The following is a 15,953-nucleotide window of genomic DNA, read 5'->3' on the forward strand; positions in this document are numbered from 1 at the left end:
GGGAAACAACACTTGGTGTGAATTCTGCCTCTCCACGTCTGACTGTACCTGGGGTTCTGACTACCGCGGTTTAAACAAGATTACCATCAAAATCCACTATCCCCTGCCTTCGATCTCCACACTCTTTGACCGTCTACGCGGAGCAAGTATCTTCACCAAACTGGACTTAAGGGGCGCGTATAATCTTATTCGCATCCGTAAAGGTGATGAGTGGAAAACCGCTTTCAATACCAGAGATGGACATTTTGAATATCTAGTTAAGCCCTTTGGGCTTTGCAGCGCCCCTGCAGTCTTCCAGGACTTTGTTAATGAGATATTTCGGGACTTATTGTATACCTGTGTTGTGGTCTACTTGGATGACATCTTGATTTTTTCCTCTAACTTAGAGGAACACCATCGTCATTTTCGTCAAGTGCTCCAAAGACTCCGTGAAAACCACCTGTACGCTAAATTTGAAAAATGTCTCTTTGAATGCAACAGTCTTCCTTTCCTAGGTTACCTAGTCTCTGGCCAAGGGCTTCAAATGGATACAGATAAACTGTCGGCGGTTTTGGATTGGCCATGCCCTTCTGGACTCCGTGCTATCCAACGCTTCCTGGGATTCGCCAACTATTATCGACAGTTTATTCCCCACTTCTCCACCATTGTGGTTCCAAACACCCCATTGTCATTTACACTGACCACAAGAATTTGTCTTACCTCCAGTGCGCTCAGCGTCTGAATCCTTGCAAGGCTAGATGGTCGTTGTTTTTTGCCCGCTTCAACTTCGAGATACACTTCCGTCCCACTGACAAGAATGTCAGAGCTGACGCCCTTTCTCGTTCCTCTGATGCCTCCGGGTCTGAAGCCCCTCTGCAGCATATCATACCACCTGAGTGCCTGGTCTACTCTGCTCCAGCCTCACTGGGGCAAACCCCCCATGGAAAGACTTTTGTTCCTCCATGCCTTCGCCTCAGGATCCTCAAATGGGGGCATTCTTTTCACCTGGCTGGTCATGCTGGCATTAAAAAGTCCTTTCAGCTAATCACCCGTCTGTATTGGTGGCCTACACTGGAGGGTGACGTTACTGATTTTGTTCGGGCTTGTACTGTTTGTGCCCGGGATAAAACCCCTCGCCAGAAGCCTGCTGGACTCCTCCATCCTTTGCCCGTCCCTGAGCAACCATGGTCCCCAGTTGCCATCGATTTCATTACAGATCTTCCCGTATCCCATGGCTACACCGTTATCTGGGTGGTCGTTGATCGTTTTTCCAAAATGGCCCACTTCATTCCGCTTCCAGGCCTTCCTTCTGCGCCGAAGTTGGCGAAGCAATTTTTTCAGCAGATTTTTCGTCTTCACAGGCTTCCCACGCATATCGTCTCGGATAGAGGCTTTCAATTTGTGTCAAAGAGCTCTCTGTAATCAATTAAAGATCAAATTACATTTCTCGTCCTCCTATCACCCCCAATCCAATGGACAAGTGGAAAGAGTAAACCAGATTCTTGGTGACTACTTGTGACATTTCGTCTCCTCCAGCCAAGATGATTGGGTCGACCTTCTGCCCTGGGCTGAATTCTCGTACAATTTCAAAAATTCTGAATCCTCTGCCAAATCCCCATTCTTTGTGGTGTACGGCCATCACCCTCTAACCCCCCTCCCCATTCTCACTTCTTCTGGAGTTCCTGCCGTGGATGAAGTAACCCGGGACTTCTCCGCTATCTGGAAGGAGACTCAAAAGTCACTCCTACTGGCCTCGTCTCGAATGAAGAGACATGCAGATAAAAAGAGAACTTCCCGTTCTGCTCACCTGCCCCGTCCTCCTTCCGTCCCATCCCGGCGCGCGCGGCCCCGCTCTCTGAAATTTAAAGGGCCAGTGCACCACTAATTGGCCCAATCAAGTGCATCACCTCCATTTCCTATATAAACCCACTTCCCCTTCCTGTCCTCGCCAAATCTTGTTGCCCTAGTGCCCTGAGAAAGCATTTTGTGTATCCCAAGCCTGTGTATCCAAACCCTTGCCGTTGCACCTGACAACGAACCTTTGCTGCATGTCCTGACCTTCTGCTACGTCCGACCTTGCTCTTGCCTTGTCCCTGTGTACCGCGCCTGTCTCAGCTGTCAGTGGGGTTGAGTCGCTATCGGGTGGACCTGCCGCTGCAAGTCCATCCTGCTTTGCGGCGGGCTCTGGTGAAAACCAGTAACCCCTCAGATTCTGTTCCCCTGGTGCGGCCCACGCCATCACCTCACTGACACAGAGGATCTACCTCTAGTGTCCTCTCTGCATTCCAGTCCGGATCCTGACAGCCACGTGGATAAATGTATGACCTATGAAAATATAAAGTTAGTTAAACACACGGTCAATGGCGTACATGTAAAAAAAAATACTTAGTCCTAAATTGTGCATTTTTGGTCACTTCATATACTATAAAAAAATTTATGAAAGCAAAGAAAATATCCCATCCAAACAAAAATGGTACCAATGAAAACTACAGTCCACGGCGCAAAAAATATAGCCCAGTATGTGGCAAAATAAAAAAGTTTGCTAGAAGATGACAATTTTAAACATACTAATTTTAGTAAAATAAAATCAACCCTAGATAAATTGGGTATCCTTTTAACCGTATGGACCTACGGAATAAAGATAATGGGCCTCATTTACTAAGAGTGTCAGGTTTTTACTAGTGGGAACAGTTGTTTCAGAATTGCAGGCTTCCTCTCGATTTACTATTGGGAAAAGTCAGGAACATTTTCTGACCAGCTTTTTCTAGGTGGAAATTTCTAGCCATTTATCCACAGGATTTTCTGTGAATTCAATAGTAAATAGGTAGGGTTGTGACACCATGCCCCTTTTCACAGTGCAATGTCAGGTTTTTCAGATTTTACTGGCACACACTGTCGTACACTGGTGCAGACTGGCGCAGACATGTCGCAGACACTCTGCGCAGAAACAACCCAACAAAAACTTCCCAGTTTAAGCTTAGTAAATGAGAACCAATGTGTTGTTTTTACCAGATTTACCAGATTAAAATGTTAAAAAATTTAACCCCTTAAGGACGCAGGACGTACTCAAACGGCCCCTTTTCCGAGTCCTTAAGGACTAAGGACGTTTGAGTACGTCCTGTCAAATCCCGGCCCCCCGCCGCTAGTTGGAGGGGAGCCGGTGCCCGATGCCTGCTGAAATCGTTCAGCAGGCATCGGGGGATATCGCCCAGGGGGGTCATGATGACCCCCCCATGTCGGCGATGGCCGCAGATCACTGGACAATTCAGTCCAGCGATCTGCGGCAGATTCCGGGTCAATCAGTTCTCCAGTGACCCGGAATTACAGGCTGTTCGGGGCCGTCTCTGACGGCCCCGAACAGCAACAGCCAGCAGGGGTGAGGTGGCACTGGTGCCACCTCACGATCGCCCTGATTCGTCGGCCGGTTTCCCGGCCAACCAATCAGGGCGCCTGATGCGGGTGTCACTCCCGCAACCCGCTCCGCCCCTCTTCCGGAGTACATGAGCAGGTGCGGGACGTGCACCCCGGGTGCTGGGGACCCCGATCCCCGGAGTCAATGTTGGGATCGGGGCCCCAGGAGCGGCATCGGCAGTGGTGACGACGAGGGACTGACCTGCGCAGCGTGGATCGTTGGAGATGAGTGACAGCCTCCTGCTGTTGCTTAGCAACAGCTCCCAGCATGCAAAAAGGGCATGCTGGAAGCTGTAGTTATGCAACAGCAGGAGGCAGACCACCACAACTCCCAGCATGCCCTTATGGGCATGCTGGGACTTATAGTTTTGCAACAGCTGGAGGCACATTTTTTCTATGGAAAAGTGTACCTTCAGCTGTTGTGTAACTACATCTCCCAGCTTGCACAAACAGCTAAAGTGCATGCTGGGAGTTGTAGTGGTGCATCTGCTGGTTGCATAACTACAACTCCCAGCATGCCCGTTGGCTGTCGGTGACTGCTGAGAGCTGTAGTTTTGCAACAGCTGAAGGCACACTGAGTTAAGTAGCAAACCAGTGTGTCTCCAGCTGTTGCATAACTACAATCCCCAGCATCCCCAGCCAAAGTAGTATGCCTCTGGCTGCTGCATAACTACAAGACCCAGCATGCCCTTCCGCTGTCCGTACATGCTGGGGGTTGTAGCTTTTGCAACAGCTGAAGGCACACTGGTTGCAAAACACTGAGTTTGTTACCAAACTCGGTGTTTCACAACCAGTGTGCCTCTAGCTGTTGCAAAAACTACAACTCCCAGCATCCACTGATAGACCGTACATGCTGGGAGTTGTAGTTTTGCAACAGCTGGATTTTCTCCCCCCCCCCCCCCAATGTGAATGTACAGGGTACACTTACATGGGCGGAGGTTTACATTAAGTATCCGGCTGCAAGTTTGAGCTGCGGCAAATTTTCTGCCGCAGCTCAAACTGCCAGCGAGAAACTACTGTGAACCCCCGCCCGTGTGACTGTACCCTAAAAACACTACACTACCACAAAATAAAATAAAAAGGAAAAAACACTACATATACACATACCCCTACACAGCCCCCCTCCCCTCCCCAATAAAAATGAAAACGTCTGGTACACCATTGTTTCCAAAACGGAGCCTCCAGCTGTTGCAAAACAAGTACTCCCAGTATTACCAGATAGCCACTGACTGTCCAGGCATGCTGGGAGTTTTACAACAGCTGGAGGCTCCCTGTTTGGGAATCACTGGCATAGAATACCCCCATGTCCACCTCTATGCAAGTCCCTAATTTAGGCCTCAAATGCGCATGGCGCTCTCACTTTGGAGCCCTGTCGTATTTCAGGGCAACAGTTTAGGGTCACATATGGGGTATCGCCGTACTCGGGAGAAATTGTGTTACAAACTTTGAGGGGTATTTTCTGCTCCGTTTTTAAAAATGTAAAATTTTTGGGAAAAGAGGCATTTTAGGTTATTATTTTTTTTACATATACAAAAGTCATGAAACACCTGTGGGGTATTGAGGTTCACTTAACCCCTTGTTACATTCCCCGAAGGGTCTAGTTTCCAAAATAGTATACCATGTGGTTTTTTTTGCTGTTCTGGCACCATAGGGGCTTCCTAAATGCGGCATGCCCCCAGAGCAAAATTTGCTTTCAAAAAGCCAAATGTGACTCCTTCTCTTCTGAGACCTGTAGTGCGCCAGCAGAGCACTTTTCACCCCCATATGGGGTGTTTTCTGAATCGGGAGAAATTGGGCTTCAAATTTTGGGGGGTATTTTCTGCTTTAACCCTTTGTAAAAATGTAAATTTTTTGGGAAACCAAGCATTTTAGGGATTTTTTTTTTACATATGCAAAAGTTGTGAAACCCCTGTGGGGTATTAAGGTTCACTTTACCCCTTGTTACGTTCCCCAAGGGGTCTAGTTTCCAAAATGGTATGCCATGTGTTTTTTTTTTGCTGTCCTGGCACCATAGGGGCTTGCTAAATGCGGCATGCCCCCAGAGCAAAATTTCCTTCAAAAAAGCCAAATGTGACTCCTTCTCTTCTGAGACCTGTAGTGCGCCAGCAGAGCACTTTTCACCCCCATATGGGGTGTTTTCTGAATCGGGAGAAATTAGGCTTCAAATTTTGGGGGGTATTTTCTGCTATTACCCTTTTTAAAAATGTAAAACATTTGTGAAACCAAGCATTTTAGGGAATTTTTTTTTTTTTTTTACATATGCAAAAGTCGTGAATCATCTGTGGGGTATTAAGGTTTACTTTACCCCTTGTTATGTTCCCCGAGGGGTCTAGTTTCCAAAATGGTATGCCATGTGTTTTTTTTGCTGTTCTGGCACCATAGGGGCTTCCTAAAGGTGACATGCCCCCCTAAAAAAACATTTGTCGCTCCTTCCCTTCTGAGCCTTCTACTGCGCCCACCGAACAATTTACATAGACGTAGGAGGTATGTGCTTACTCGAGAAAAATTGGGTTTCAAATACAAGCAAAAATTTTCTCCTTTTTACCCCTTGCAAAAAGTCAAAAATTGGGTCTACAAAAACATGCGAGTGTAAAAAATGAAGATTGTGAATTTTCTCCTTCACTTTGCTGCTATTCCTGTGAAACACCTAAAGGGTTAAAACGCTGACTGAATGTAATTTTGAATACTTTGGGGGGTGCAGTTTTTATAATGGGGTAATTTATGGGGTATTTCTAATATGAAGACCCTTCAAATCCACTTCAAACCTGAACTGGTGCGTGAAAAAAAGCGAGTTTCAAAATTTTGTGAAAAATTGGAAAATTGTTGCTGAACTTTGAAGCCCTCTGGTGTCTTCCAAAAGTAAAAACACGTCAATTTTATGATGCAAACATAAAGTAGACATATTGTATATGTGAATTAAAAAAAAGAGAGCTTCAAAGTTAGAAAAATGCTAAATTTTCAAATTTTTCATCAAATTTTGGGATTTCTCACCAAGAAAGGATGCAAGTTACCACAAAATGTTACCACTATGTTAAAGTAGAATATGTCACGAAAAAACTATCTCGGAATCAGAATGATAACTAAAAGCATTCCAGAGATTTTAATGTTTAAAGTGACAGTGGTCAGAATTGCAAAAAATGGCCGAGTCCTTAGTGTGAAAAAGGGCTCAGTCCTTAAGGGGTTAAAGCGTTATCATTTTTAGAAGGGTAAGAGGAAAAAAACGAAAAGTTCAAAAATGAAAATTGGCCGGGTCCTTAAGCGGTTAAACATCTTCTTACTATACTTTGTTTACTGATGTTTACGATTTATACAATTAGGTGAGATACATAAAGGTGCAAAAAATACGTTACGTATGGATCCCCTCTGAAGGAAAGTTTTTGAAAATTGGGTAAGTAGAAGGGAAGCAGAAAGGATATTTTAAACATTATTGTATCGGTCACATTCATAACATAGTTCTCATGATATTCTCTTTTTAGTGTTCTGGAGGAAAGCCTTTCTTGCTCAGACATACACTCGAAATATAGTTCAGGTCTTACCAAAGAGGAACAGAAAATCAGGTATAAACTCTTCATTGTTTTTACAGTGTGATGCTTCAGTTTCATTCTAGGATTACTGTTAAAGGGATTTTCCAGTTTTATGTAACTAAAGTTAGTGTTTTAATTCTTATTTGTTATGATGATCTCTGTTTGCTGTTGGCAAATAGAAACATATATTGTATACACTGATAATATTTTTTTTAGTATTATGGTACAGAATAGTAAATATATTAGAAGATTGCATAACTCTTGGTTAGGCTTTATTTACATTCCATATTCTACATATCCATATCTTATAATTGCTATTATAAAAGTATTACTTATGTTTGGCAGACAACAAATCTGTGGACTAAACACCATTATAGTGAAAATCATTCCTGTGTGGAAGCTGCTGACTAAAGAGGTAGGATAATAAATCTTTATAGAATATATTGTGTGCAAACTATTTACTGTTTCCATCCCTAAATAACCCCCAACATATCAAATGTAGCAGCAACAACAGCAGTGAAAATGTTTAACTGGAAAAAACAAACAAAACAAAACAAAAAAAAAACAAAACAATGATAGTCTGAATAGTAATAATCTTTAAAGGGATGCTTCACCCCTAGACATCTTATCCAATATCCTTTGTTTAATTGTGGTGGTCCCGCTGCTGAGACCCCCACGATCTCTATGCAGCACTCGGCATTCTAAAAGTTATTTTCAGAACGCTGATTTGAGCACCCGTGACGTCACGCCTATGGCCGCCCAAACCCAGCGTTCTGAAAATAACTTTAAGAATGCCGGGTGCTGCACGGAGGTCGCAGGGGTGCCAGTGGCCGGACCCCCATAATCAGACATCATATCCCCTATCTGTTGGATAAGGGATAAAATGGCTAGCGGCAGAGTACCCCTTTAAGGAGGATTCACTAAACTACAAATGTTTAAAAGAAAATGTTGTGCAAGATCTATTTATTACAGAAAGTTTGTGACTTTTTTGAAGCACTTCCATAAAAACTAGGTGGGGCTTAGTGAGAGGGGGTGAGTTTTCCCACAACCTGATGGGTTTACTATAATTTGTGCCTGAAACCAATAGCTTAGAAACTGTGATATACGGATAGGCAAAGTTGTGACAAAGTTATTAAGAGTCCTGCACCTCTTAACAAATTTGCTGCAAATTACTGTACCGCAGTTTAGCTAAAGACCGTCTTGTAGAATGCGAGCTTTTAGGAAATCTGCTTTATTTAGAACCCCCATAGAAGAACACTTTTCTATGGTGGGCTTCTTAATACGAGTTTACTATACTTTCTTACAATTTATCTTGCTACAACTTTACTATATTACTACTGTAAGCGGCAAGTGTCTATGCCTATTTATTTTTTTATATGCCTAGTGTAGGATATATATAAAAAATAAAAAATAAAACTTTACTTACCACCAGCCCTCCCACAGCAAATAACTGGCCCAGGCAGGACATTGCTGAAGCCAGTGATTTGCTGAGTGGTAGTAGTAGTTTTGGTGATGTTTTTATAAATTTCCTTTTTGATATCTATATTTTATAATCTCAAAATCTTGTAATATATAATTTTAATAGAAATAAAACATTTTTAATAAAAATATTTTTATAGAAATATAGTGTTTAAACATTTCATTTAATGTCAATAGTCATTTTTTAACCATTAAAAATATGTTACATATTAATATATAAAATACTAAAGACATTAAATAAAAACTTTATACATTATATTTTTATTAAAATTACAAATCACACTATTTACCAAAAATTCAAGTTTTAATCTATCACATAAAATTATACATACCTGTCTTCCTGTTACGCCGAGCGCTCCGGGTCCCCGTTCCTCCCCGGAGCGCTCGCCTCATCTTCGTTGTTGCAGCGCCCCGGTCAGATCCACTGACCGGGTGCGCTGCGGTCCCGCCTTCAGCCGGGATGCGATTCGCGATGCGGGTAGCGCCCGCTCGCGATGCGCACCCCGGCCCCCGTACCTGACTCGCTCTCCCTCGGTCCTGTCCCGGCGCGCGCGGCCCCGCTCCCTAGGGCGCGCGCGCGCCGGGGCTCTGCGATTTAAAGGGCCAGTGCACCAATGATGGTGCCTGGCCCAATCTTCCCAATTAGCTTAATTGGTTCCCACCTGTTCCCTGGCTATATCTAGTCTCCTCCCTTGCACTCCCTTGCCGGATCTTGTTGCACTTGTGCCTAGTGAAAGCGTTCCCTTGTCTGTTCCTAGTCCGTGTTCCTGACCTCCTGCCGTTGCCCCTGACTACGATCCTTGCCGCCTGCCCCCGACCTTCTGCTACGTCCGACCTTGCTTCTGCCTACTCCCTTGTACCGCGCCTGTCATCAGCAGTCAGAGAGGTGAGCCGTTGCTAGTGGATACGACCTGGTCACTACCGCCGCAGCAAGACCATCCCGCTTTGCGGCGGGCTCTGGTGAAAACCAGTAGTGACTTAGAACCGGTCCACTAGCGCGGTCCTCGCCAATCCCTCTCTGACACAGAGGATCCACTACCTGCCAGCCGGCATCGTGACACTTCCATTGATATGTCGTCCACGGCTCTCTCTTTTTTCACTGTATACTACAGAGGAAGTTCTTTTCTTTTTGAATTTCCTTTCTGTCTGACCACAAGTGCTCTTTGCTGACACCTCTGTCCATGTCAGGAACTGTCGAGAGCAGTATAGGTTTGCTATGAGGATTTGCTCCTACCCAGGACAGTTCCTAAAATGGACAGAGGTGTCAGCAGAGAGCACTGTGGTCAGGCAGAAAGGAAATTCAAAACAAAAAGAACTTCCTCTTTAATATACAACAGCTGATAAGTACTGGAAGGGTTACAATTTTTTTATAGAAGTCATTTACAAATATGTTTAACTTTCTGGCACCAGTTGATGTAAAAAAAAAAACAGGTTTTCCAGTGGAGTACCCCTTTAAGGCAAAGTTAATTTTACAGTTAATGCAACATATATGGCAATGGGTACCCAGTGGTAATTAACAAATTCACCTACCAAAGCACTATAGCAGCTGCATTGTGGTTGCCGATCTGTGGGCTTTGTCAGGGGCAGACAAAATACAGTATGTGTAAAGTGTACCAGTTTTTTTTGTGAGAGGAAAACTGCAGACAAAGGAGTGTGCCAACAAGGGTTTAGTTTCACATTTATGCATAGTTGTTCAAACATAAATATTTTAATAGTTAACTAATGATGACTATTTTATTTCTTAATGTTTTTGTTTTATGTTTTACAGGTTTTCAACCCATATTATGTGTTCCAGGCAGTTTCGTTAAGTGTATGGATTGCTCAGTCATACCTTGAATATAGCATGGCTATTTTACTTATGACCACCTTGTCTATTTGTGCAACAGTATATAATTTAAGAAAGGTATGTGTACTTGAGTACACCCTTCACATTTTTGTAAATATTTTATTATATAATTTTTAAATGACAACTCTGCTTCAATATATAGTAGTGATTGCACATACTGTATAACAGTGTTTAATGTTGCTGTCCCATAAAAAGAAACTCAACAGACAACCATTAATGTCTTAACCTTGCCAAAAAAAAGTGAGTACACTCCAAATGGGAAATGTCTAAATTGTCAAAATTTCCAGCACTGCCTTAAATTAGTACTCTGCTGCTCCGCGTTTGGAACAAACTGTTCCGAACGCTGGAGCTTGTGACGTCACAGCTCCACCCCTCAGTGCAAGTCTATGGGAAGGGGTGTGACAGCTGTCCCATAGACTTGCATCAAGTGGGTGGGGTTATGACATCACAAGCTCCCGGCGCCGGCTCCAGCGTTCGGAACAGTTTACCGGAGTTACCCTTTAAGCCTCTTGGACATGGAGTTCACAAGAACTTTACAGTATGCCACTAGACTCCTCTCCCACTCCTCACTGATAAAATCACAGAGCTGATGGATGTTAAAGACCTTGCCCTCTCACATCTTACATTTGATGCGCCACAGATACTCAAATGGGTTTAGGTCTGAGGCATGCTTGGCCAGTCCATCACCTTTACTTTCAGCTTCTTTAGAAAGGCAGTGGCCATCTTGGAAGTGTGTTTGTGGTTGTGGTCATGTTGGAATACTGCCCTGCGGCCAAGTTTTCGAAGGGAGGGGATCCTGCTCTGCTTCAGTATGTCACAGTATATGTTGATATTCATGGTTGTTTCAAGGAACTGTAGCTTCCCAGTGCAAGCAGCACTCATGCAGTCCTAGACCATGAGACTCCCACAACCATGCTTGACACACTTTTCTTTATACTCCTGGATGCGGCCACACATTCTTGACACCATCTGAAACCAAATAAGTTTATCTTGATATCATTGGACCTCAGGGCATGGTTCCAGTAATTCTCTTCTGTAGTCTGCTCATCTTTCACAAATTGTTTGCAGGCATTCTTGTGCATCATCTTTAGAAGAGGATTCCTTCTAAGGAGACTTCTATGCAGACTGATTTGATGCAGTGTGTGACATATGGTCTGAGCACTGACAGGCTGACCCTCACACCCCTTCAACCTCTGAAGCAATGCTGGCAGCACTGATGCATCAATTTTCAAAGCAACCTCTGGAAATGACACTGAGCATTTGCGCTCAACTTCTTTGGTCCACTATGGCGAGGCTTGTTCTGAATGGAACCTGTCATTTGAAACCACTGTGTGGGCTTGGCCACCATCCTATAGCTCAGTTCGTGGCCATCTTTATGTAGAGCAACAGTTTTTTTTTTTTTTTTTTTCTTCAAATCCTCAGAGAGTTCTTTGCCATAAAATGCCATGTTAAATTTCCGGTGACTAGCATTAGGGAGTGAGAGCCATACTATCAAATCTAAGACACCTGTTCTCCATTCACAGACAAGACCTTGTAACATTAACATGTCACATGGTATTGGGGAGGGAAAATGGCTAGTTGAGCCCAACTGAGACATTCATTGCTGTGTGTTGAGTTATTTTGAGAGGGCAGCAACATTAAATACTGTTATACAAGCTGTGCATTCAATACTTTACAGGGGGGCAGGGGCTGAGCTGTAATGAAGACATTGTAGGCCAAAAAGAGAATGGGGTGTAGCTTTCAAGGGGCATAGCTTGTCAAAGGGGGCATGACTTACAAGACAGAATGAGACATTCACCCGGAGATGCAGAGCTTGTGAAGTAAGGTGGGGCTGAGCTATGATAAAGTGATCGTGGTTGAAGGACCTGTGACATGCGTGCATAGGGCATAATTATGTTTTTGGCCTTAAACTGAAACTAGAAAATGTGCAGAAAATAGAAAAAATATGGCTTGCAGTAGGACAGGGCTTGCAGGCTTGACTGACACACTCACCAGGAGATGCAGAGCAGATCTCTTGGAGTAAGATACCCGAGGTCCTATAGACTTGCATAGGATTTTACACAAAACTCAGACCCTAGCAAATAGAGGTGGGTAAGGGTTAATTTAACAATTTTTTATTTTTAGTTGACATATGTAGTAACAAATGTACAAAGTTTCCTTGAAATTTCTTCATCTGTTTAAAAGTGATGCTGAAACATACATACGGTATATACATACATGCACACGTTGGCCCTAATTTACTAAGAGTGGTGGGTTGTATTTTTAATAATCCATGTATTTTTGTACTAATTTATTTCCTATTCTTTGCGTTTGTGCCAGATTTTATTGCGCAGGCATGGAAAATTATCATTCTAAGTTACATTCCAAATGAATGATTGTACAAACATTTTTAATGGGGAACCTAGTACTAAGTAAAATTGCTTTGAAAATACAACCCAAAATTCCCAAAGGCCAGAAGTGAAGGGATTGGGTAATGTGGTTTTGTAACGTTGTTTTCACGCCATCTATTTAGTAGTCAAAAATCTTCCCCACAGATTCATCTTTTTTTTAGGTAGGAAACCTTTGAAAATATGTAGTGTCTTATGCAAATTTGCTGCCACACCTCTTTTGCAGTTTTTTTGTTTTTTTTGGGGGGGCGGGTTGGTGTTATGGATTTTTCAGGTGCATAATGTTGCATGCCATGGCATGCTGTAACGGCTCTGGCACAGATAGGACGCAAACAACTTGCGTAAAAAAACAACAAAATAAAAACAACAATACCTGTCGAAAACAGCTTAGTAAATGAGGGCCATTGATTGAGTTATACATAAATATTGTTTATATTTTTTCCTTGTAGCAATCAATAAAACTGCACAGAATGTCAACATCCTACAATAGCATTTTGGTTTCGGTGCTGCATAAAAATAGAGGTAACACTGAAATGCATGGATTTTCACACTGTAACTATGTAAGAATATGCATGTTTAGTGTTCTCTCTTTTACCTTTTCGCATTTAAAGTTTTTAAAAAATACTTAGAAACAACTTGGAAAAATTAAATATATCTAAGAAGTAGTATATTGTAGTTACTAAGAACAGTGTTTTGAAATACAATAATTGCAAGTGGACACAGTATGGGGGCAAAGTCTGACTAACAAAAACATTAATGATAAAGGAAGCACATGGTAATTATTAACATGACCTTTATCTGTTCCCATGTAATTTTTAGGTTTATTTTCCTTCTATTTACATGTGTTATTATACTACGGCTATGTTCACACACCATTTTCATCCTGATAACCAGGAGTGAAACTGGAAAAAATAAAATAGAAAGATTTGCATCTTTTTCTGTCAGTTCCACTCCTAGTTTTGGCTAAAAAAAAATAAAAATACTGACCAAAATGAAGCCCAAAATGAGAATGAAAATAATCTGTGTGAATATAGTCTAATGTTCTGGAAGCTTGCATGTGAATTTTTTTTAGCTGCCGTTAGTTTGTTGTGTCATCCTTTCCATATTCCTTCCTTCCTCAAAAGGTTTAGTCAGTACTGAGTTCTTGCTATTGTAGAATAAGCTTATTATATTGGCTTTGTAGTGTGATACATTGTCTTTTCAATTTGCTGCTTTTTTAGAACTTGAAGAAGTAGAGTCTCAGTCCTTGGTTCCAGGTGATGTCATTGTCTTGTGTGGAAACAAGCTTTTCTTACCGTGTGACGCCATATTAATCAGCGGAGGGTGCACTGTGAATGAGGCAATGTTAACTGGTACTTTTATTTAAATTATTTCATTTTTACATTAATAATTTCTGTGAAATTACATAATTTGTTATTGTTTAAGATTTTATGATTTCTAATCACACCATCATGGTATTTTTTAGGGGGATCTTGCAGTTAGGTCTTTAAAGTGTTACTATTACTTATAATCTCGAGACAAATTATAAAGTGTCTGGAAATTTGGTCACTGTTAAAACCTCTATAAAAAAAAAGTACAAGACTATATGATACTCATTCACTAATACAGAGTTATAATTAAAAGTTACATTAATCTAGTTTTATTTAAATTAAGCAAGAAACTGAATAAAACAATACACTGCAGGTTTAACAATGTAAGAGTCCTAAGGGGTGATTCAGTCATACAGATGCTGCCTAGTGTAATAGGAAATGGATTAGCCAACTAAGGGTGCATTCACACCACGATTGTAATATACGGGGCCGGATCCGGCTGGGAGATGAGAAATCCGGGCGCTCCCGAATCCCAGCCGGCCCCCGCCCCCATCTGATTCATCTGAGTGAGCCGACCGGAGTTAGATAGTGACTCCGGTTGGCTAATTTTTGCCCAGTATCCGGTTTTGTGACCAGTCTTAAACCGGATATACTTTGGATTTAATCCTGGTCACAAAAGACAAATGCTATTTTTACATTCGTCCACCTTATCCAATGTTATACCATGGCCTTTTTAATAATGAAATGTGTTACGTACTTTGCAAGACATCCTAATGTGTCATGTATATCAGCCTGCCCTTCATTAACATACAGTATGTGACATTATGAGACCTCCAAGACAATGCATTGCTATTACAAAATAATGTTTTTATTTTAAAATTGACACTGACAGAAGCAAAAATCTTTTATATGTTGTTACTGATGAAAATTAAAGACCTTTTGTAATAAGGTTGTTTACATTTTTTTGAATATTTTATAAAAAAAACGGCTCCTGAAAATCTCACTGTAATGACTCGTCAATTTTTGACCCAAAGGATTAAACTTCATTGAGAGTTTTGTTTATCTTAGTTGCTGCGACTACGCCTCTGTGCCTTGGGTGTTGTTCAGTTTGCAGCCAATTAGAATCCTCCTGTTAGTTGCACAGGCATATATAAGGAGGTCTTTCACAGTCATTCCTTGCCTGTGAAAGTTCTTGTAACTGACCTAGCAACCTTTGTACTCATATTGTTTATTCTGGTTTTGAGACTCTTGGCTCGGCTTTTGACTACCCTTTTGACACTCTGTTATTGTTCTTCGTTCCCTCCTGGCTTGGACTCGGCTCGTTGACTGTGTATTTGTGTGTGTGTGCATATTTTGGTTTATTTCTGTTAGTTTATGTGCCTCCAGCTGTTTCCAAGCTTTGTACGTTTTTTGTAGTTTATTGCTTTGACTACTGACTCGCATCACTTACATAGGAAGGGACTGGGACCATGGTTGTGGACCCGCTTCCCAGGGCAAGTATGCAAGTACTCTATCCCTGCCCTACGGGAAATTTTCACAGGCCCAGTTACCTGCATTTGCCTTTCTCCTGTATCATGGAAGCTATGTCTGCTCTAGTGGAGCAAATGGTCTCACTCAGCTGGTCAAGGATTTAGCTGAGAGACTTCAGCAACATGAGTCTTCTCAGTCTCAATCAAGTTTAGTCCAGACCTTGACTAAGAGGCTACAAGACCAGGAGCAGCTAGCCCAGGGCTTGCTAGCTAGAATCCAGAAGCTGGAGTCTGCCCATACTCAGGTACCATCTGTTCCTGCTTCTGCTCCTGTGGCGCCACAGATTAATCTCCCAGATAATTTTTTTCTGGTAAACGCAAAGTGTTTAATTTTTTTGAGGCCCAAAGAGTTGGGATAGTTATGTCTAGAGTTGAGGGAATCAGAGCTGACAAACCCGAATTTGTTACGAATTTCAGGAAATATTCGATTTGCAATGATTGCGAATGTTGCTGCAATTCTATTGCGCAAATTGCTTCATTAAACTCCA

The 15,953-nt window shown here is 42.3% G+C and overlaps 1 protein-coding gene across 1 annotated transcript in view; it reads left to right on the forward strand.

The window, feature by feature from the left end:
- The window catches only part of LOC130361841 (probable cation-transporting ATPase 13A4), a 214,070-nt gene that overhangs the window by 71,552 nt on the left and 126,565 nt on the right, over positions 1-15,953 (forward strand). The window contains exons 4-9 of the mRNA XM_056565407.1: positions 6,708-6,778; positions 6,867-6,947; positions 7,260-7,329; positions 10,162-10,296; positions 13,076-13,148; positions 13,847-13,978. Coding sequence (XP_056421382.1) covers positions 6,708-6,778; positions 6,867-6,947; positions 7,260-7,329; positions 10,162-10,296; positions 13,076-13,148; positions 13,847-13,978 — 562 coding nt within the window. The remainder of the gene's footprint in view (positions 1-6,707; positions 6,779-6,866; positions 6,948-7,259; positions 7,330-10,161; positions 10,297-13,075; positions 13,149-13,846; positions 13,979-15,953) is intronic.

The sequence above is a fragment of the Hyla sarda genome, chromosome 3 (assembly GCF_029499605.1).
Source record: "Hyla sarda isolate aHylSar1 chromosome 3, aHylSar1.hap1, whole genome shotgun sequence".
NCBI classification, from domain to species: Eukaryota; Metazoa; Chordata; class Amphibia; order Anura; family Hylidae; genus Hyla; species Hyla sarda.